Genomic DNA, 22032 nt, shown 5'->3' with positions numbered 1-22032 from the left:
TTCGACCGGGTCAACTGGACCAAAGTTCTGAAAATACTTAAAGAAATCGGTGTCAACTGCATAGACTGACGATTTATTCACGACCTGCATATGGGACGAGTGAAACTGCACTTGAATGAAGAACCCAATAGTATGGAGTTTGGAAAAGGTGTCAAAGATGTAGTATATCACCCGCTTTATACAACATTTACAGTGAATGTTTAATGAAGGAAGTATTAACAGGAATTTGAGATTTTTACACTGGAGAGCAGACCATTAACAAAATCAGATATGCATATGATATAGTTATTATTGGTAGAACCGAAGGACTACAGGAGATGGACAAAATAGTTGACACTGGGAAACAAATGGAATGGAAATGAATGTCGAAAAATCGAAAGTCATGAGAATATCCTGTGGAAACACACTCTTATGGGTCAGCAACTGAAACGAAATCTTTGAGTTTTACGTCCCGCGGTTATGCCGGTTAGGCTAAAGGAGATGGTGATTATGAGAAATGAATGAAATGGTGAAATGAAGAAAGTGGGAGGAAACGGGAGAACCCGAGAAAACCCACGAGCACGGTGTTTGTACATCAAAAAGTCCACACGGCGCGAGCTTATGGGTCAGAGTAGAACAAAATGAACTTCAAAGAGGTAACCATTGGGAATATCTGCGAAGTGTTTTTACTAGAGACGCGTATTGCCGTAGTCAAAGAGGCATTCAATACTCTTAACTAGCAGGTTTAATATTGAACTACGGAAGAAGCTGGTCAATGCTATATATAGAGTACTGGACTATATAGTTCAAACTTCAATGTTACAGAAGTTAGAGAAGAAATATTTACAGAGCTTCGAAATGTGCCGTTGGAGGAAGATGAAGATAAAATGGATAGAAAGCGTAACAAACGAAGCTGTTTTAAAACTGGTAGGAGAGAAGAGGATGCTTTTAGCCAGGAAGGCCAATTGGACTGGACACATCTTGCGAAGAAATTGTCTTCTTCATACCGTCACAGAGGAAAAGATGGAAGAAAAGTGAAGAGTAGGAAGAACAACTGATAGATAAATTGAAAATATATAAAATCATGGGAATTATAAAACAGAAAGCTGAAGATGGAGAAACGTGGAAGAAACATTTCTAGACCCAAACTTGAGAGACAGAACACAACTCATTAGCCCAAGGATCTGCCAACAGGCAGAATACTTAATAATAATTATGTATGTGTATCATATCTATCTGTGTAACAATGTTAGAAATTATTTATTAACATGGACAAATACGGCTGTCAGTTCATTTTACAATAGTCACAAATAACTATGGAATATGAAAAGAAAGTTTTGGAAGGTCGTTGGTCTGGACCTAACTAAGCGCGCCATTTCAATATTCGCATGGCGCAAGTGAGTAAAGTCTAAAAACTCTGGACGGTTGGCAGGAAATTCGAACCCGTACCTTCCGAATGAGAAGCAAAAATGCTAACTATTAATCTACGCCCACTACTTGAAATTTCAATATTGCGTACTAAGCCGTGGTTAGAGACGGATAATTAATGGAAATGAATGATGAGAAAAATGGTAGAAAGAGAACATGAGAAGCCCTAAATAACCCACGGACACGATAATGTCCACCACAAACATGGCTGGAGTCGAACCAGTAACCCCTCGCAACAGAAGTGAGTGCTCCACCACTGACCACCATGCTCCCTTCTACGCCGACTTAGTTACACATAGAATTTTACTGTTGACAAATAATTCAACAATTAATAATTTTTACTCTTTACTTCTGAACTATTACCAAAACAAACAACATTTATTAAAAAAGTACATACATATGTGTGAATAGTAATAAACACAGATCATCACTACAAGACCTGTGCAAATACCTACTCACTTTGGTCAGGGAGAATTCCCTGAAAACATTGTGATTTGCTCTTGCACTGTTAACCACTTACGTTGCATCAACAACTGAAAAGCTGGTGGACATGATGCAAGCAAATGGTACGTGCATTATTAGCAACTATGTTTTTTAATACAGACTTTAGCATTACTATTAGTATTAGAAAGTCAAGTACGTACTAATAAGATATTAGCATTACTACCAGGAGGTACCGGAATTTAATCTATGTGTTGTAATTCTCTTGTTCCACTGGAGTCCGGAAGGCTAATAACACTGGTGGCTTACATTACCGATGATCACTTCCTCATCGATGACCAATGTGGACACAGACGGTCTTTTCCACTGCATGAACACAGAATCACATCCTTTCTTAAAACATAGTAATTTACAATAATAATAATAATAATAATAATAATAATAATAATAATAATAATAATAATAATAATAATAATAATAATACACGAGGAATTTTCAATGATTATCGTTCCTGATATAGGGAGAGTTGAACAAAAATATTGTGCTTGTAATATGCTATACTCTAAAGCTCTAGAAGTGTGTGTGTCAAAATACGGAGCAATGTCATTGATACTGGTTCCTTATCTTTTGCAGGTGGCAAGTCCGTCTGATTGTGAAAATGAGGAAAACTGAAGTGCGTGCCAGATGAAAGTCCTAACACCGATGGATATGCACATTAATAAGCTTTAGAGAAAACACGTTAGAAGCACAATGTTTCTGTTCAACTCCTCCTATATCAGGGACAATAATTGTTGAACACTCCTCGTAACATTGATGACGTTTCTACTCCAGTACGAGTGAGGTATCCACAAGCAATATATATTAAAGGAAGTGATATTCAATCTGTTATTAGTGCATTTTCAGGGTGTTTACTAAAATTCCAAAATGAAATTTCATGACTTTTTCGTGACCTTTTCTTTACCAAATCACACAATTTCCTAACATTCTCAACAACGAATCTGGGTGCAAATTAGGCCAAATTTTCATCCATGCGATAGAAACGTACTTTGCTAGCGATTTGGTAGCGTCTAAAGCCAACCACAGACATTTTTGGTGGTGAATTTTGACGTTTTATAAAACAAAATTTTCCAATCTGTACTTACATTTGTAATAAAATTAAAAAAAAAAATCGTGACCCAAAAGCTAAATTTTGTGACTTTTTCGTGACCGATAGATACCCTGATTTCCAGTCTGTTCCAGGGAAGCGGTGGCTCAGTGGTAGAGCACTTACCTCTCGTGCGTGGGGTTCCTAGTTCGATTTCCGGCCAAGTAAGATTGTGGTGGATACCATTGTGTCCGCATGTTTTCTCGGGATACTCCCGTTTGCTCTTACATTATAATTTCATCATTGTTCACTTGCCAATCATCCGTCTCCCTTAGCCTAACAGGTATAACCATGGGACGTTAAACTGAAATATTTCATTGCATTTTCCAGTATGTTTCAGCTACGCACACCCAAGATTTACACAGATCTTCTAGTATATGATTTGCATTCAAAGAAATAGACTCAATAACAATAAATGATAAATTTGTAAGTCTTTGAAGCAAACAATGCAGCTTGTTTCATATTTAATAAGATCACAATCTATTACTCTGTAAGGCATGGGCATGGTATAAACGCTCCACGAACATAAAAAGTTCACTATCTAATCTCCTGTTGCAACGGCTCTTAGGAGGAGTACTAGCCGACTTGTGGCACTCATGTATAAGGGGGATGTGTGGTCAGCACACTGACCCTCCTCGCCGTTAATGCTGGCTTTCTGTCACGTAGCTCCTGAAATATTCTCACTATGCTGGGTGGACGCCGCAACGCCAACATCATCTGGTGAGTACGAACTGGCATGGCCCATTCACTACATGATTTAAGTGATTTAAAAAGAAAAAAAAAAGAAAGAAAAAGTTAATCTCTTCGAATTGATAGCCATCTACACACGTTCTTTTGTCCTTAAAATTGGGTCTCGAATACATGTGTGTGGTGCTGGTGGCGATGGAGCACTTTTATGTACCATGATAAAACGCAGGGTATTTTTCTGGGTTTTTCTTCTACGGCGCAGCGTTAACATATAAGCTGGCAACACAGCTGTTAAAATGAAAGCAAATCAATAAGTTATAGTGGCTGGCAAAGCTAATATTTAGACACCTATTCCGACGATAAATTAAAATGGCAAGAAACGAAGACAGAAGAGCATTATGTGTTCTTGAATTTCCTGTGAAACAGGCACTCAAGTCGGAGGTGGTACAGATAAAGCAAGTGAGTATCTGGAAGAATAGGTCAACTGGCAGGCCAAAAGTTGGTCGTGTGCGTGCGACTCTCGGGAAAGCTCACAAAAATCAGTGCTTTGTGTATGCAAAGAAGCAGACAATAAACAGTACGGGAGATTCTGCGGAAACGTCTGAAATTTCATACATAGCGGCTGAAATCGTTGCAGGCGCTTAAACTTACTGACAAGGATAAGAAACTTGAGTTCTGCGTTACGATGCAAAACCTTATGGAAAGAGATGGTTCCAATGACTTAGTTGTATTTAGTGATGAGGCAACATTCCAGCTTTCGAAAAAAGTAAACAACAAAATATAAGGATTTCGGATTTGGAAAATCCCCATCGCTATGAAGAACATATCCGTGATTTTCCCGAAAAGAATGTGTTTTATGCAAGCAAGCAAAAAATTAATTAAATAAATAAATAAAAAATAAAAATAAATACATAAAATAAAATAAAAAATAAAAATAAATAAAAAAAATCGAGGACACTGTAAATGGGCTTCCCTACTTTCACAAGCTGCAGACAGCTCTTTCCGCAGCTGGAAGATGACATGGAAAATTTTATCTTTCAGCACGGGGATATCAGGAGGGAACTGAACAGGTTACCAAATCAATGCATAGGACAAGCTAGTCGTGGGGATTGTGTTCTGAATACTTGTCCTCCTGGTTGTAAAAACCAAATCTATTAGCAACCCTTATCTAACAATGAACACACATTTGTGGGTTATCACGTTTCACTCCCGTATATTATTCGTATTATATTCAGACCTAAATTCCCTATTCATTACTCAAAGAGATTATACTACAAAAGCAACTTTTTTTTTTTAAATTTTATTTTATGTATGTTTCTTTCGTGATTTTTTTATAGTTTATTGTTATGCAAATGCCATCAAAAAATTCTAAATATTATTTCGTTTTAATAATGTTTACTATTGGTAAAATACATGGAAATGCTGTACTTTTTTAATACAAACCCCACGAGAGGCATTTATTGAAATCAGAATATCTTTGGTATTTATTTATGATAAATGGGTGAGGGCCAAAGTGGACTCAAATAATTCGTACTTTATTCACTTTTCTTACTGATATGCAAATTAAGTTGTTGTATTCCTTTAACTTGGGCTAATAAAAGTCTTAGTGAACTAACTTGGACTAAAATAGTAGATCTGTACCCCGCAGTATTTTGAAATTGTCCATATGTAATTCTGTATAATGGTTTCACTTGTGCAACTGTTTATCTTTTTGTCCTTCTAAAGTGACTCTTGACAATTATATTAACAAGTATGTAAAGATCAGTACAACGTATTTTTATCAGGAATCCTTCGTGAGTCAGTCGGCAGACATATTGCATTTGTGGCAGTTAGTCCTGGTTTCGAGTTCAAATGGAGGACAATTTCTCTCGGATGTAATCTGAGAAGCAGTTTGGATTCCGCTTTAAGCTTATGTGACTCCTTCCAACATAACCCGGTTGTTGCATAATAACACCAAGGCAAAACAAACTTATTTCTGTACATATGTAATATAAATACACGGAGTAAATTATTTAAACAAAAAACAGGGTTTTTGGTTTTTTCAACCCTGTCTAACAATTTACCTTGCAAATTGTGTATGACAAGAGACTATCGGATTGATAATCCACTCATATTGAATATCTTTGATTTGGAAAACGATATGTATATTATTATCATTATTATTTACTTTTTCTTTTATTAAACATAAGCTGCATATCATTGTGAACAAATAACCGTGAGTTATTAAACTTTGAAATGAGAAAGATTATTTAGAGTAGCACTGTACACTTAACTTTCCCCTGAAAACTTCTGCCAGGTACCTTCTGAAATAGTTATGTAGGGCGGTCAAGTTGTTAATGATAACTCCGTCACGGCGTTCTCTACTTTAGAAACGCAACATCCCAAAATCCAACGTGCGCTTCTGGTTTACTTTGAAATTTAGTGTATTTTTTTCTCTCTCTCCTTAGCATCAAGATTATATAACATGGAACTACAGGTTAACGTACGAACCCCACGTACTTCTCTCGGAAACCGAAAACAGCTCTGAACAACACTAAACTAATCAGAAGGAAACTCTAAATCCAAGTGCACAATTCTCTGGTGCTAACAAATTACGTTTCACTTAGGAGAAATGAAATGTTTCATTCAACACTAAGAATCAAAATTAAACTTAGACATGGGCAATTTGGACTGAAATAAGATAGTTACTAAACACGAAAGCATGAGGAACTAACATTTGTATTCGATGAAAACCTTCACTGGAAGCTTCAGGAATTATTTACTAGTGCAGTTATGCCTATGTATACAGTGACCACCTATGGAACTAATTAACATCCATTATATATACTCTAAATCTCTGTTTTATTACGTATGCCTTCACAATGTTGACAGCAGTTACCCCGATGTTTAGTATGCTTTTACGAATCTGCAACAGAATACAGACAGTTAGGATTTACAAGTCATTCAGAAAGAAAGGAAAAACGAACGTTTTGGTGTGAGAAACAAACTACAAATGATATGCAGAAAAGTTTTATAGTACAGAAACTACATGAATTCCTCTACTGTTCAACATATTCAAATACTTATCGTAGGGTGATACCACCAGTGTTCTCTATATCGTTATTGTACTCTCTTGCCACCAATATTTTCAGTGTCCGTGTTCACTAGCAGTGAAAAAGTACTATCTGGACGGAAAGTCTTTCAACTTTCAGAACACGTGAAAATCAAAACATTCTTCACATTTCTCGCCTCACAGTTAACATGACTGACAATACTATTTCACATATTCAGGACTCACAACCATTGTTCACGTCCACATTCTCTCGCTGCTTGGCTCATAATGAGCAGTAATATGCAGGTGTTCTGCAATCCTACAGTCCAATTACCCTTCTTTCCGGAAAGCACCTTCTCACTGCTGCCGAGCTCAAAGATGCTGTTGTACAAGGTTAATTTCACTGGCAGCAACTTAGTATAATGATGGTATAGAAAACACTAGTATAAAGCTACGATAAATTGTTGAATGTACTTTTCAGTAGAGCAAGGTATGCTGTTTCTGTACCATAAATCTTTTGTACATATACTTCTCGTTTTTTCTTATACCTAAACGTCCTTTTTTTTTTCTAAATGACTCTCGTCTTTTTTTTTTTTCCTAAATGACTCTCGTCTTTTTTTTTTTTTTTCCTAAATGACCCTCGTATAAGTCAGTACTTCAAGCGGCTAACATTAACAATACTGCTCCCTGAACTTTACATTTTTCATCTTAGTCTACTGAAAAAAAAATCTTTAATATCTCACAGTTATGCTCTCTAGGCTAAGTTCGCGGATGATTAATGGAAATAAGTATAAAAGAACTAGTGAAATGGAATGTGGAAGGAAATTGGAGGGGAAAAAAAAACTCAGGGACATGGTATTATTAGACTCTCATGGCCTTAGATAGAATCAGGAATCCCTAGCACAACAGGTGAGCGCTCTACCACTTATCTACCGAGTCCCCATGTCAGTCTAATGTAAACCAATCCTAGATCAGGCTTTTATGCTACTGCTTACAATGGAATTCCTAAGACATCTTCATGCAACTCAGGTTGTATACCACTAAACTATTATCAGCTAAAAACGTTATCGATGGGCAAGTCTGATTTTTCCTAAAAATTACAATTATTAACATTAATCTAAGTTTATTAATAGACTCACTGTTAGAGTATAATTAAGTACCACAAATAATACCGTGTTAAGTTTAAGCAGAAGGTTATGCATGTATTCACACAGAACTATCAATTATTTGTCAATAAGAAAAATTTACGTACCTAACGTATGTTTCTTTTACTTGAACCCTACTAATTTCGATATGTATGCATGTGCAAGAAAATACATTTATTATTCAGAAAACAGTTTTCGAGTGTATTTTAACCCTTTTAAGTTTTTTCGGTCGTTTTCGACCGATATTGTAGTGTCTTAAAGACCACCAAGAATGCTATTTAGTTCCGTTTTTTTTTTAATTTTCCAAGAGAGGAGGCATTCAAGAAAGCCTTGAAAGGGTCTATATGCTTCCGAGCGTCAGAACATAGGGGGTATGACGTCATCAATTTACAAATTCCCTTTTTTTTAGGGAAGCCTAACTTCAACATTTTTTGGTGAGCTTCTCTTTAATCCTAGAACCCTAATATTTTCCATAAACAATCAGTGAACCCATTAGTTTTTATGAGATTTTTTTCGGATCTCTTCGTCAACATAGAAGGGGGGTTCAGAGGGACAAAATGGTAAAAAAGGGGTACTTTTTGACCAAAAATCCCACTTTCGCGATTCTTGCTCCACTCGGCTACATGATAGGGACATTTGAGTGGTACTTTCTGAAAGCCTACTCGATTCTGAAGAGAACGACGTATAAATCATCATCCTACGATAATTAGGGACGTGTCAGGAAACTTTTGAAATTTATATAGGGTATTCTGGGACATTCTGGGAATATTCGCAGAAGAGGAAAATATTTTTCCCGCCCTTAGTATTGAAGATAGGAGATTGGTATTTGGCACACGTAATTAGTACCATAAGTAACATTTTTTAAAGTGATTTCCAGATTTCTATGTTAACCCAGGGTCGCGCCAGAGGGCCCCAAAACGGGGAAAAAGGTATTTTTTCTCCAAAAATCCCTATTTTCCTCACATGTAACCTCCTTAGGAACGTCCTAGGGACATGCTGGTGATACCATCTAAAAGCCTACTCTATTCTAAAGAGAACGACGTATGTATCATTGTCCTACGATAATTAGGGACGTGTCAGGAAATTTTTGAAGTTTGTATAGTATCCTTGGGAAATTTCGGAAATATTCGCAGAAGAGGAAAATATCCTGAATTTTTCCCGTCCTTAGTATTGAAGAAAGGAAATTGGTATTTGGCACAAGTAATTAGTACACTACGTAGTATTTTTGAAAGTAATTTCCATATCTCTATGTTTACCCAGGGCCGAACCAGAGGGGCCCATAACGAAAAAAAGGGATTTTTAAGCAAAAATCCCTATTTTACTAAATTTTTCCCTCCTTAGGGACGTCCGAGGGACATGAGGGTAATACAATCTGGAAGCCTACTCTATTCTGAAGAGAATGGCGTATGAATCGTGATCCTACGGTAATTAGGGACGTGTCAAGAAATTTTTGAAATTTATATAGGGTATTCTGGGACATTCTGGGAATATTCGCAGAAGAGGAAAATATTTTTCCCATCCTTAGTGTTGAAGATAGGAGATTGGTATTTGGCACAAGCATTTAGTACACTAACTAGTATTTTTGAAAGTGATTTCTGGATCTCTATGTTTACCCAGGGCCGCGCCAAAGGGCTCCAAACCGGGGAAAAAGGAATTTTTTCAACAAAACTCCCTATTTTCCTCAATTTTTCCCTCCTTAGGGATGTCCGAGGGACATACGGGTGATACCATCTGAAAGGCTACTTCATTCTGAACAAAACGACGTATGAACCATAATTTTACGATCATTAGGGACGTGTCAGAATTTTTTAAAATTTGTAATGTGCATTGTAGGGAATTTTTGGGCGTTATTTTTATGCTCTCTCAACATGGGTAAAAAATTTTCCCGCCCTTACTATTCAAGACAGGAAATTCAAATTTGTCACAAGTAATTAGTACACTACGTGGTATTTTTTTCAAATTTTTGGAGATTTGTGCGCAGACCCGGTAGAGCCTCAGGGGGCCCCCAAACTTTGAAGAAGTTTTTTTTGGGCAAAAAATCCCGATTTTCCCTCAAATAATTCCCTCCTGGTACATCATAGGGACTTGTAAGTGGTACCACTTGAAAGGCTGTTCCATTCTGAGAAAAACGAGGTATGAACCATGATCCTAGGGTAAATAGGGATGACACTGTCGCTGCTTATCTGAGACTCAAGAAAAACGTCGAAAAAGGCAAGAATTTAAAAGGGTTAATTGTGACTAGATGAATCTGCGCTCTCTACACAGTGCATCATTCGCATATGAGCATGAATCTCCTTGTCATTCCTCACAACATCTGTACACGTCACTTTACAGACACAAGTGATCTTCATAAAAATCGACAAAGAGTACCATAAATGGGAGACTTTTTCGATTACTTTTTCAATATCTCACATCGTTTGCTAGATTTGAGCCTACTTCCGGTTGAAGTTTTCAATTTATGTATGATCAGTTTTTTTCCTGCATGCAGTATGTAATAAGCCAATGCATTACATGCACATTTAATTATAATGTCAGTGATATATGGTGTTCATTGGGCAAAACATTCCAAACAATAAATATTCATCTTAGAATGGAGAAATGGTTATCCTTTGTTTTTCATTATCATTTACCCACGAAACAAACGCCAATAGATATACAACTATGCTGTGTTGGAATGTATAACTCGTAGGATATGATGCTTGAGTTAAAATTTCAACACTTTCAGTGTACCCTAAAATATAATAAAGAAATAACGGCCTTTTTTTAAAAAAAGAAATCAATTAGAACTGAACAATGTACACAAAATTTGCAATCGATCAGTAAAAAAGCCATATTTCTAAGGCCAATGGTTCCCGAGGACTCACTGTCGAAAGGATTGGCCACAAACAAACTTTTCTACCATTTTAATATATATATGGAGAAAACCATCACGAAGACTTGATTTAAACATATCAGGGTTATGTTCAGCTGTAACAGAAATTATTACGATTGAAACACCAGAAATACACGCTAGGTACGAGGAACTTATTTTGATAAAGGCGTATAAAATGATTACTTTAACGTATTACTTGATTTTCACTTCAAATTAAAGACAACTTTTTTCCTTTAAAGAAATGTATGAATAGCAAAAAACACAGGTGCTTAACTATATGACCTATGCAAAAATCTATTCACACTCCGTTACTTATGAGAAAATTCTCATCTCCAGTAAATGTACATTTGCTCTAGCACTGTCTACCATTTACAATACTTCAATTGTCTGATTCATGTAAATGGCATGTGCATATCTTGTGCTGATGTTTCAAAATAATCTATAAATGCCCATAAAATAAAAACAAGAAAACAGATGATTACCTTATTGCCTTTTTTGTCCTTATCGAATGAATAAGGTGGTATTGTTCAAGAAAAATGTCTTGGTATAAGTAAGCACAGAAGATGCAATACGGTAATACATGTTGAATCATCTTTCTTCTTTCTTTCTTAAAATGTTAAAGGTTTCATTTTGCCTTAACTTATACAAATGCAGGGTGTTTCAAAACAACACAGACACCGTTTGGGAGGTGATTCCTGACACCAATCTAAGATAGAAAGTATAGACCAACCTGGCTGCACAAATGTTTCTTTTCTGAGTTATAGGCCACCGAAAACATGAAAAAATGAACATTAAAGGTACATAGCTCAATCAACTATGGGACGTACCTTAGTCGGGTCAAAACTTCACTTAGGAACTAATATGTGTACTACCGAAAAATACATGTTTCAGAATCCTAAGGCAATCACGCAACAATTTTTATAGAGCGAGTTTGGCTACGAACATATAATTTGAAGTACTCACCAACAACCTTTATAAAAATTATTGCGAAAATACCTTAGGATTTTGAAACATGGATATTTGGATAGGGCATATACTAGTCCCTAATTGAAGTCTTGACCCAACTACGATAGGTCTCAAAGTATTGGAGCTATGGATCTTTAAAGTTCATGTTTTCAGCAGCCTATAACTCCGAAAGGAAGCATTTGTGCACCCAGGCTAGTCTAAACTTTTTGTCTTATCTTAGTGTCAGGAATCACCTCCCAAATTTTATCGGTGTTGTTTTGAAACACCCTATATAATAAACTGTCTCTGTAACGATCTCCACAGGATAATGAATGGACAAAATATATTAGTCAATAAATTAACTCAGTAAGATAAAAGAACCTATCCTGTATATTCTATTATTTTCTTAATTTATCAGCATGCATCACCTAAAAGAAAAAGAAAGACTATATATCAAAACGACTTAACTATTGAAACTGTGTGATGAGATGTGACATATACAGAATCCTTAACTGTATGATGCAGATCATTATACACACTTCCTTTTTAAATTTCATTGACAAGTTTTAGTTAAATTCTCTCGATCTCATCATACATATTTGCTGTTGCACAGTTGGTTTGAGCCGTTGCCTATTATTAAATCCAGCAAAGACTTCACCTGACATGTGCTATACCAACGTTTCCTAATTCTCTCTATTTTCCTTATACGAGAAAATGCAAACGGCGGAATCTACAAGGTAACCAAAAACGTTCTTACCGTTTGAGAACAGTGATAAACAAAGATCAATATAGTGGAGGGTACCTACTCTAGGTTTCGAAGTGAACTCTATCAACATGCAACAACTTTTGCCAACGTCCTGCAGCTGCACACTACCCTAGTGATATAACTCGGCGGTCGTGGATGCAAAGAAGTCCGTGAGGGCGTTCCGCAGGTCTCCCTCACCTGTGAAGGATCTCCCTTGTCGAGGAAATGAAACAGGTAGTAATCTGATGGCGCGCAAGGTCCGATGAATATGATGCATGGCAGTGTGTCCCAGGCAAGTTGCTGAATGGTGTCCGGATTCTCTTTGCCACGGATAACTTGACATTGTCGTGCACGAACAGCACATCTGTGATTCACCAATGCCGGCTCTTCTGCCGTAATGCACGCTGCACCCATCACAACTGCTTCGAGATCAGTAGTAACGGTCTGATCACGTGGAAGGAGCTCGTAATGCACCACTTGTCGACAATTGCAATATACACAGAGCATAACCTTTCATGCGTGCAGACGTGACCACTGCCAATGTCTAGTACGCTTGGGAGTGTCATAGAGGACCCGATCTGCACGGGCCGGGCCGACACTGATTTCTCTTCAGGTCAGGGCGGGCTGGGACCTATTACTTGCAATTCTACTTTCGTTAAACGATAATTGGAATAAAGCCAAACGTTGAAGAAGTGTGCCCGTGAAAAATGTTACAAAGAATGAAATAGCTATTTACAGTTTGTGTTGCTCAGCGGCTCCACTTTCACTATAGAGGATTGCAGGCATTGAACGGTAAATTGAGTTCTGACCTTGACCTCCACTGAACCCAAAGTATGACAAGAAGGGGTGGGAAAGTTTTGCCTGTCGCTAAACAATATTATCATCTTCTCTTTACGCTAAAAATCAATTAAGTTAAATTTTTGTTACAGGAAATGGAGTTTTTGTTCTCTCGATGACAGGCAAAGTTGTAGGAGGCAATGATATCATTCGGGAGGCAAGCATCAGGGTGTGAACCAGAGTTTAGAAAATGTTTCTGAGGGTTAGGTCAAGTTTAATACTAAATTTTGAGTAAGATTGGGGCTCGAGCTAAATTTTTTTAAAAATTTATCGGGCCCGGGCCGGGCCGAAAACCTTCACAACTTTTCGGGCCCGGGCCTAGGTACATTCGGGTTGGATTGGGCTCGGGCCGAAACATTCGGCCCGTGCAGATCTCTAGGGTGTGTTCAGGTGCCGAGTGAGCAACGACAAACAGGCTGCCACTCGTTGCTCCTTGTTGGCTGCTAACAATGTGTAGATACCTGCTTGCTTGCTTAACTTGTATGATTTCCCTATCCCATGCAGGTACAATCTGAGCGTTTCAGCGGAAACATGGAACCTTTCTACAAATAGCTCACACGTTAGACCATTGTCCTTCTCAATAGCTGTTTTCAGGGTCTCCTCATCCAACACATGTGGTCGTGCAATGGGAGATTCATCCGAAAGGATCACATCTCTCGAACGGAATTCCTAGAACCAATGCCTGGCGGTGAATTCGTTCACGGCATTCTCCCCAACGCCTGGCATATGCGGCAGCTAACAGGTCCACTTTAAAGTCATACAAGAAACAAAAACGAACAAGCTGCCTCGATACTTTCACCCCTCTTCGACACTGCACCAGCTATGACTACTGTGTTTGTGCGCAACGTAACTTTTACTAAAGTTCGAAGGTCAGATTAACTCCCAATCGCTTGGCAGGCACGTGCGTCATTTCGTTTCCTCTCTGTGAGCGCACGATTAATGGGACGTCAAAAACAGCAAGAACTTTTTTGGTTACCTAGTAATAATACAAGACTTACAGTTACTTCGTTCAATGAAGGAGGGGAATGTTTCTCTGAAATCAGATCCTCGCTCATTTCTCATTCAAATTCCTAAATAATCTTTGCACTTTCAATTTTTGGCTTTCTTTTAGAGAACTATTCATAGGTATCAACAGTAGCAGTAAACGCAACAAAAACATCAAGGAAATACCATACTTAGGTAGACCTACTTACTAGAAAAGAGCAGCATGTAAACACCTTGTCCGGTGAGATAATGACTTAAACTATACTTTATTTATAGAAAGTAGTTGATGTATCATACTCAAACTTGAAACACGATTAGGTTGAGGAATTACTATAAAACTGCATCACTAGGACCAATGCACTCAGGTAAGTGAACGAAACCACGCCTAACCGGTTCACTAAGTCATTGTTGTCATGTTGAAAAACTGGCGGAGATTAACAATAAATGCTTAAATCTGTACCAATAACATACCCCAAGGAATAAAGTGGCGAAGCACACAGTACTGAGGTACCTATTTTCTACGATGATGGATATTCAACTGCAAATCCTAATTAAAATAATAATAATAAACGGGTTAACTGCCGCATATGATGGTCCCGAGATACAAAATTTAAGGAGATGTGAACAAAAGCAGACGAAATGTCAACATAATAATTACAAAAAGGGACATGTGTGTAGGGTGATTAATTAGGAAGAAAAATGAAGTTAAATTCTAGACTGAGTTCATACTTATGATGCGATATTAGTGGTAACAGACAATGGAGCATGATATGGAAGTATTTCAAACCGGCTATCTTATTAACTAAGATGGGATATGTGTGCTCTAATAATGGAGGGAAATACAGAAATGTAAAGCGGGAACTAATAAATGGGGAATTTGAACCAAATGTGGGGAAATAATTTTGAATATTATATACTTTTATGAGGGCATAAATTTTTAAAATTAATGGAGAAAATATGTTATTTGATTTCACAATAAGTTTGTACAAAGAATTAAAATATATCGGGATCTTACCTTTCACATGTATGATAAGGTAGAAGTACGAAAATGAAAGTGCGCCCTTTAGAACGTAGTATGGCAAGTCTTTACTTTGACTCAAACTGTGACTTTAATCGGTTCTTATAGGTTCAGTCACTTCCTGGAATTGTTTCTGCGTGAGTTACTTGTTGGAACTGTTCGTGCCTTTGGTGTGACGTCTTAGTTCATATTTTTCCCACTAGGTGTCTGTGTACAGTCATATGGTAGTTTGTTAGTGTGATGTCACATGTTCTGTCTGCTTGTATGTGTGTGCTATTGCTGGTGGCATGCGGGGAGCGCGTAATTGAATTTTCGTTTCATGGCGACGATCGAGTTAGCAAATCCGATTGAGAAACAGTTTCATGAATTTAATAGAAAGAATTTGAACTTGTCGTTTTTAAATAAGTTTGTATTAGATTCGGATATTAACTCATATCGCTTTGCAGAAGTGTGTAATTTAATTGAGTTACGGAAAACCTATCATGGTTGTGGTCTAAGGCTGAAGATATTTCTGACGTAGGGTAAAAGCAAATATGAGTTCATTATTCATGAGTGTTCTCCTATGGCAAAATGGTGAGTGTTTTCTTTTTTTAATTCATATTATTGAGTATTAAGCAAAGTATTTGGTTTGCTGCTGGTTGTCCTATTGTCTTGTTCAGATGTAATTTATTTTTCTTTGTCATGCACTGATTTATGATTACTGACGAGTGTTTTTTTGTTTAATTTTTTCCCTTATGCTAGCTTTATAGCAGTGGTGTGATTATTTATTGTTGTTTTGGATGTTTTTGTGATACTTGAGGGGGGTTTGGGGGGCGGTAGCCCCCCATTTAATCTCAAAATTGATAGTCACCACGTCACCTGAATTGATTTCTCGGAAGATTTTAGGAATGATGTTTAGTAACATTTTGGCCCTTGTACTTATAGTATAATTCTTAACATTGTACATTACTTTGAGTGTGATAGTAACTGTAAGCGATTCATCTGATCCGGTTGAAGTCACTGTTTGGCTCAAAATAAAAATTTGCCCGTAGTATTTCATAAGAAAGGCATGATGAAATAAAGCACATGTGAAGGCAGTTACAAAGTGATCATAGAAGTGTCGCAAAGCTATGCCGTACGCAGAGCATGTTTTTTTATGCCAAAGAAAGTACTCTTCCATTATCCTCGTTTATGCGTATACTCACCGTCACTGTCTGCACCCTACAAACGCACCATCTCGTTGCCGCTCGGGCCTTCTGCTGCACTCCTGCTCTGACTAGGTTGGATAGCATTCATGCTTTTTAGTAACCACCTAGCACAAATTGATTTGTGTTTTATTAAAGTTGATTCGTGTTTTAGGTGCTGCAATTTTTGTCGTGTGCACACGCTGTAGATATACTCAGCCCAGGTTAAAATCCAAAATTGGTCGTCCGTTTCTAACAAAAAATTGAAAATTTGCTAACAAGAAATGGATAATTCGCTCGTTTATGTGCTTGATAATATGTAATAAGATAGAAAGTCGTGTTTACTTCTTTTTAACAAGCGGATATATACATGGAACTATTTTGTAGCCTGCAAGGTTACCTACTATTAAATATATTAATAAAAGTCGTATCTGTTATGCACGGATTCACCCGTAAGGTAGCTAATAAGCACAGTATGAAGTGAAATATTCGATATCAATATGTTACTCATGACGTACAACTATAGAAATGTCCGAGAATTAAGGGATCCACATAACTGCGATATTTACGTTAGTAATGCGTTATGTTACTTTGGAACAAAAATATGAAAGCAAAAAACATACCAGGATAATGGGTGATATCAATAAAAATAAGTAACTACTCCTGAGAAGTCCTGCTCGAGAATCGGAGGAACTACACCTGGAGTAATCTCCTCCCTCAATTTCGTATCAATAAAACAAGCCACTACTCAGGTCTAGTCTGCTCCAGATTTATGAACGTTTACTCGCGCTTCCTCTGCACGTAGCACTGAGTCGTATCAATAAAAGAAGTGATTACTAATTTCTCCCATTCATCGCGCAGTCATTTCGTTGTTTTTAACCTATGGCGTGTATCTTAAAAGCCATGAAACGGGCAAGTAGCAACGATTTGTGGATATTCTAAAAGAGTTTCCAGTGGTACTTTCAAAGTCACAGCTACCAGAAAGTAAACGAAGGAAAGCCGAAAGTTTGAAGGTAATTACACTGAAATGCAACGAAATATCAAATACATCTACGACTGAGACACAAATTCAAAAGAGAATCTTTAATATTCGAGCGAGAATAAAACAAAAATAAAAACAAGAAAAAAAACGGGAAAGAAGAAAGTAATATTGAAACCATGAGAATGAACCTATTTGAGCTGACGGATGTTGATTGGAATCCAGCAATATTAAGATTAACACGACAAGCGCATATCACGTGTTGTCCAAGGTCTTTGTAGATTGTTTGGCTTTAAGAAAAATCAGACACTTGGCTCCTTTGTTTTCTTTTTAATAAAGTCCAGCCACCCACGTCATAAATCACGTCCATCTGATTGCGTTCTCCACACCATACGTGTCCCATTCTCATGTATACACTCTTTCTATCAACGTTGAGTTGAGTTGATTATTAGTTTAACGTCCTTTTCAGTAGCGTGCCTATATGAGACAGAACCGACTGATTAACGTGGAATCCAAACAACATGTGCTCCTGCCGGGAATCGAACGCGGGTCTCCTATGCCAAAGGCATGTACGCTAACCGCTTAGCCACGAAATAGCTCTTCCTATTAACGTATTACTCTCCAAAATACTAGGTTTCTTTAATGCCACTTGTGTATAGTCAAGTGCTCCGATAGCACCCGGAAATGTATATTGTTCTTACCACTCTGCCTTTGCTGTTTGTATTTTACGCACACTTCCGGAAACAATCCATTTTCAGGTAGTCATAGACAGTACTTTGAGCCACACCAGAATCCCCTGCCATTCCGACCTTGAATCCCGGATCACTCACGTAACGCAAGAAAACCAAGGGCACCGATTTCTCTGTAAATTGGGGGGGGGGGGAGGGCATTCAGATGTAGAAGGTATATATATCAGGATTTTAAGACAAATTGCACTCTAATTATGCCAATTATTGTATATTCATAAATACAATAGGGGCCCACATGAGCTTTGGGGGGCCCGGGTCTCCTGGCCCCCACAGGATCGGCGCCCTTGAAGAAAACCCGCATCTTTTCATCATTACGTAGTCCACCACCCCGAAATTGGGTTGATTCTCCTTATAAAATGTTGTGCTAATCACTACATTTTCTTTCATAAACTTATAATGCTTTTTGTAATCTCCATTTCCAACATTTCTATGCAGTTTATAAGTTTTTCTACGTAGTAAAACAATCATATACTCTGCCATATTTCGCACGGAGTCACCTATTTAGCTTGCTCCACAAATTTGGAGAAGTTACTAGCATCACAGAGGAGTCTTTGATTTTTATTGATATCAAACGCGTAGTAGTTACTCGGCTCGAGAACAGAGGTGTGGTTACTTCAAAAGGGCGGGGCTTCTCCGAGGTCAGCCGAGACGACTAGTGCTCAGTTCTCTTTTTATTGATACCAATGCGAGTAACTACTTCAAAATTGGGCGTAATGAGTAACTTCTCCGTTTTATTAATATCACCCAATATCTATAACGTCTTTAGTTATGTACAAATACATAATTGAACACGTAAGACACAGGCTAGTTTGTGTACTTCGCACCGTAGTTTTTAAACCGTATTTATACGTATCACCGTAAAAGAATTGTGATTTTTCAACAACTATTCCTGACGGCCCCTATGGATTTTTTCTATCAAGGGAGATCTCCCTGTAGCCTAGGCAAATCTTTTATGGGACAATAAGAAGGGAAAATGAAATGAAATTTTTGAGTTTTACGTCCCACGATTATGCCGGTTAGGCTAAAGAAGACGGTGATAATGAAAGATGAATGAAATGGTGGAATGAAGAAAGTGGGAGGAAACGGGAGAACCCCGAGAAAACCCACGCACACGGTGTTTGTCCACTACAAAGTTCACTTGGCGGGAGCAGGATTTGAACCCGAGACCCCTAGCACCAGAGGTGAACGCTCTACCACTGAGCCACCGCGGCCCCTGGGACAATAAGGGAATCAATGAAAGAATTATACTTTTCCAACCATTATTTCGAGTAATGTGCCGAAAGTAAATCTGTACAGCCACCTTCGCTGACATGCAAGCTCCCTACAGACGCACCCCTCGATACGGTTTGGGCCCCCTGTTGCGCTCTTGCCCCGACTCGGTTCGATAGCATTCGTGCTTTTCACTGGCCAGCTCGAAAAGGTTGGTTGGTGTTTTTGCAAAAGACATGTTTGAAAGTGAAGCCGCATCGGAGAATGCAAGTGCATACCTCAAAAGCGATTCCTGAAGGTACAGAAAAAAAAGGAATATAGTATACATGAAGCTGCATCAGTTCCCGAAGAAGCAGGACGCTCATACTTTTAGGGATTACTCATTGAGTATGTACGAACTTAAAAGGGGGTAACAAAGCGACTTTTATTTACTTATCGACTGATACGAAAATAAAAAAGAACGTACCTGTACTTTATATCTGCATGTGTAGTGCCCTTGTACTTTACCTATGTGTGTGTGTGGGGGGGGGGGGGGGAATTTAACGCGTATCGCATGTCTTGGCACACGGATACTTCTTACTATTGCACTACATAGAAAATTTATGGTATTTCATGTAGAAGTGGTAATAGAACACAGAAGAAACGCAGATCAGGAGGTTCTCATGTAGGCTATACTATTATCAAAAAAAGTACGGTACGGTATGTTTCATGCAATTGTGTATGGATCGACAAGCAAAATTACAGCTTCTACATAATTATGAATGCTGTTCACTCCCATAGAAAAATCATGGATTCCTATTCTCCACTGCAATCATCGCGGTGTTCAAGCACAGATGTACACCAGAAATGGAACGAACTTTACAATACCCGCTCCAGCTGGTATCCTTACGCACGACACAAGATATTACTCTATTTAAACAAGCTACTCCGACCAGCCTCCTCTAGTTTTCCCTCCCCTAATGTATTATATTAGTTTTAAAGCGCTTCTACTTATCGGTGGGTGTATTGTCAAGTTAAACCAAAATAATTATCTTAGACACAATAACCGGCACATAAGAATGGTAAAATACTGATTTTTGATTAACTAGAAAGTTCGAATTAACATGGCTTCCAAGTGAAGATTCTAGAAGTCACAAAATAGCCACGGTATTTTTTTACTTACCATGGTAGATGCTGTTGCGTTGATTTATTTCCTTTAGTTTCAGTACTTTTTGAAGTAGACTCTGGTTCTGCATCAATTTGCATACAATCATCTTCAGTTTCAGCTTCAGTCGCCGACATTTTGCTTCTTTTCTCCTTTCGGGCGCCCGCGCCAGAAACAAATGAAATTAAATCAGTATTGCCAGTGAGTGTATTTTCTTTCTTATTTTTAACTAGCGAGCGACGAAAGAGTTGAAAGCAGTGTTGGGCAAATTTCAATTGAATTAACAATTAACAATTAATCTGTAAATTTAATTGTTAATTGCAATTAACAATTGAAATAAGTAATGGTTAATTGTTAATTGCAGTTGGCCATTAAAAAAGGAGAATCAATTGCAATTGATCAATTGATTGAAAGTAATTGCAGTGGAAAGTAATTGCAATTGAATTCTGTAATTCAATTGCAATTGAAATTAATTGGCAATTGATTCAATTGCAATTGATTTCCACAGCAATTACTTTCAATTGATTGATCAATTGCAATTGATTTTCACTGATTAATTTTCAACACTGTAGTTCAGAGAGGGCGTGGGGCAATGAAAACTTTAGCCATGACCAATTGACTCACCACCCGTCGTGACCCACGACCCACCCTGACCTACTCTGACCCACCACCCACCATAAACCACTCTTACCCACTGCGACCCACAGACCCACCAAATCCCATTGTCATCAACTCTGACCTATGATTCACGCCCTTTTCTCTACTGACTAAAGAGTTTAAACTTGTAATAAAACAAGCCTATAAAATTATCACTCATCGGAGTTTGAATTTTCACGATCAATAGCTCAAGCACCGCACTAATACAATAACGGCGGATCTCACCTTTCTAATATAAATAAAATAGAGTTTGTTCGTGTGTCTATCTGTCTATCTTTGTGCGACCTGTGGACGAGACGAGTGGACCGAAACTTTTCAAAATTTGGTCACGGGTAGCTTGGTCTAGGCCCCAGACCAAGACGAAGAGCTTTTTTTAAAATTCCTTACTAGGGGGTCTCCAGGGGACGTTTACCGGTACCGGCCTGGGGACCAGACAAGTCGACCGAGAGTTACCAAATTTTGGTCAAAGATACCTTGGTCCAGGTCCCACACCAAGGCAAAGCTTTTTCGAAAAAATTCTTACCAGGGGGTCTCAGGGGGGCGTTTACCGGGACATGTAAAAGTAGTAGAAAATGACCGATATCAGTGTCGATTTCATAGTTTTCGCGGTCGCTGAGATCAATGGTGAAACTCCGATCGCATTAACTTCCAAATTCACCGTATCCGGCTACGGGCCGTGGGTCAACGGGGGGGGGGATGCCGAAACGTACATGTAATCCAAAATGCCGATATTAGTGTCAAATCCATAGTTTTCGCGGTTGCTGATATCAATGGTGACACTACCACTAGCGATGACTTTCAAATAGATCCACCGTTGTATGCGGGCCTTGGGTCACCAGAGGGGGAAATTCCGAGACATGTAAAAAAATAATTGA

At 38.1% G+C, this 22032-nt stretch overlaps 1 protein-coding gene across 1 annotated transcript in view; it reads right to left on the bottom strand.

The window, feature by feature from the left end:
• RfC4 (replication factor C subunit RfC4) overlaps positions 1-20683 on the bottom strand; it is a 55872-nt gene extending 35189 nt beyond the window's left edge. The window contains exon 1 of the mRNA XM_081770846.1: positions 20519-20683. Within this exon, the coding sequence (XP_081626972.1) occupies positions 20519-20637 (119 nt within the window). The 5' untranslated portion in view covers positions 20638-20683. The remainder of the gene's footprint in view (positions 1-20518) is intronic.
• Between the last annotated feature and the right edge of the window lie 1349 nt (positions 20684-22032).

This window comes from Thermobia domestica, chromosome 9 (genome assembly GCF_964235325.1).
Source record: "Thermobia domestica chromosome 9, izTheDome1.hap1.1, whole genome shotgun sequence".
In the NCBI taxonomy this organism is placed as follows: Eukaryota; Metazoa; Arthropoda; class Insecta; order Zygentoma; family Lepismatidae; genus Thermobia; species Thermobia domestica.
The sequence above is the reverse complement of the archived record's forward strand: the minus strand, read 5'-3'. Positions and strand labels throughout refer to the sequence as shown.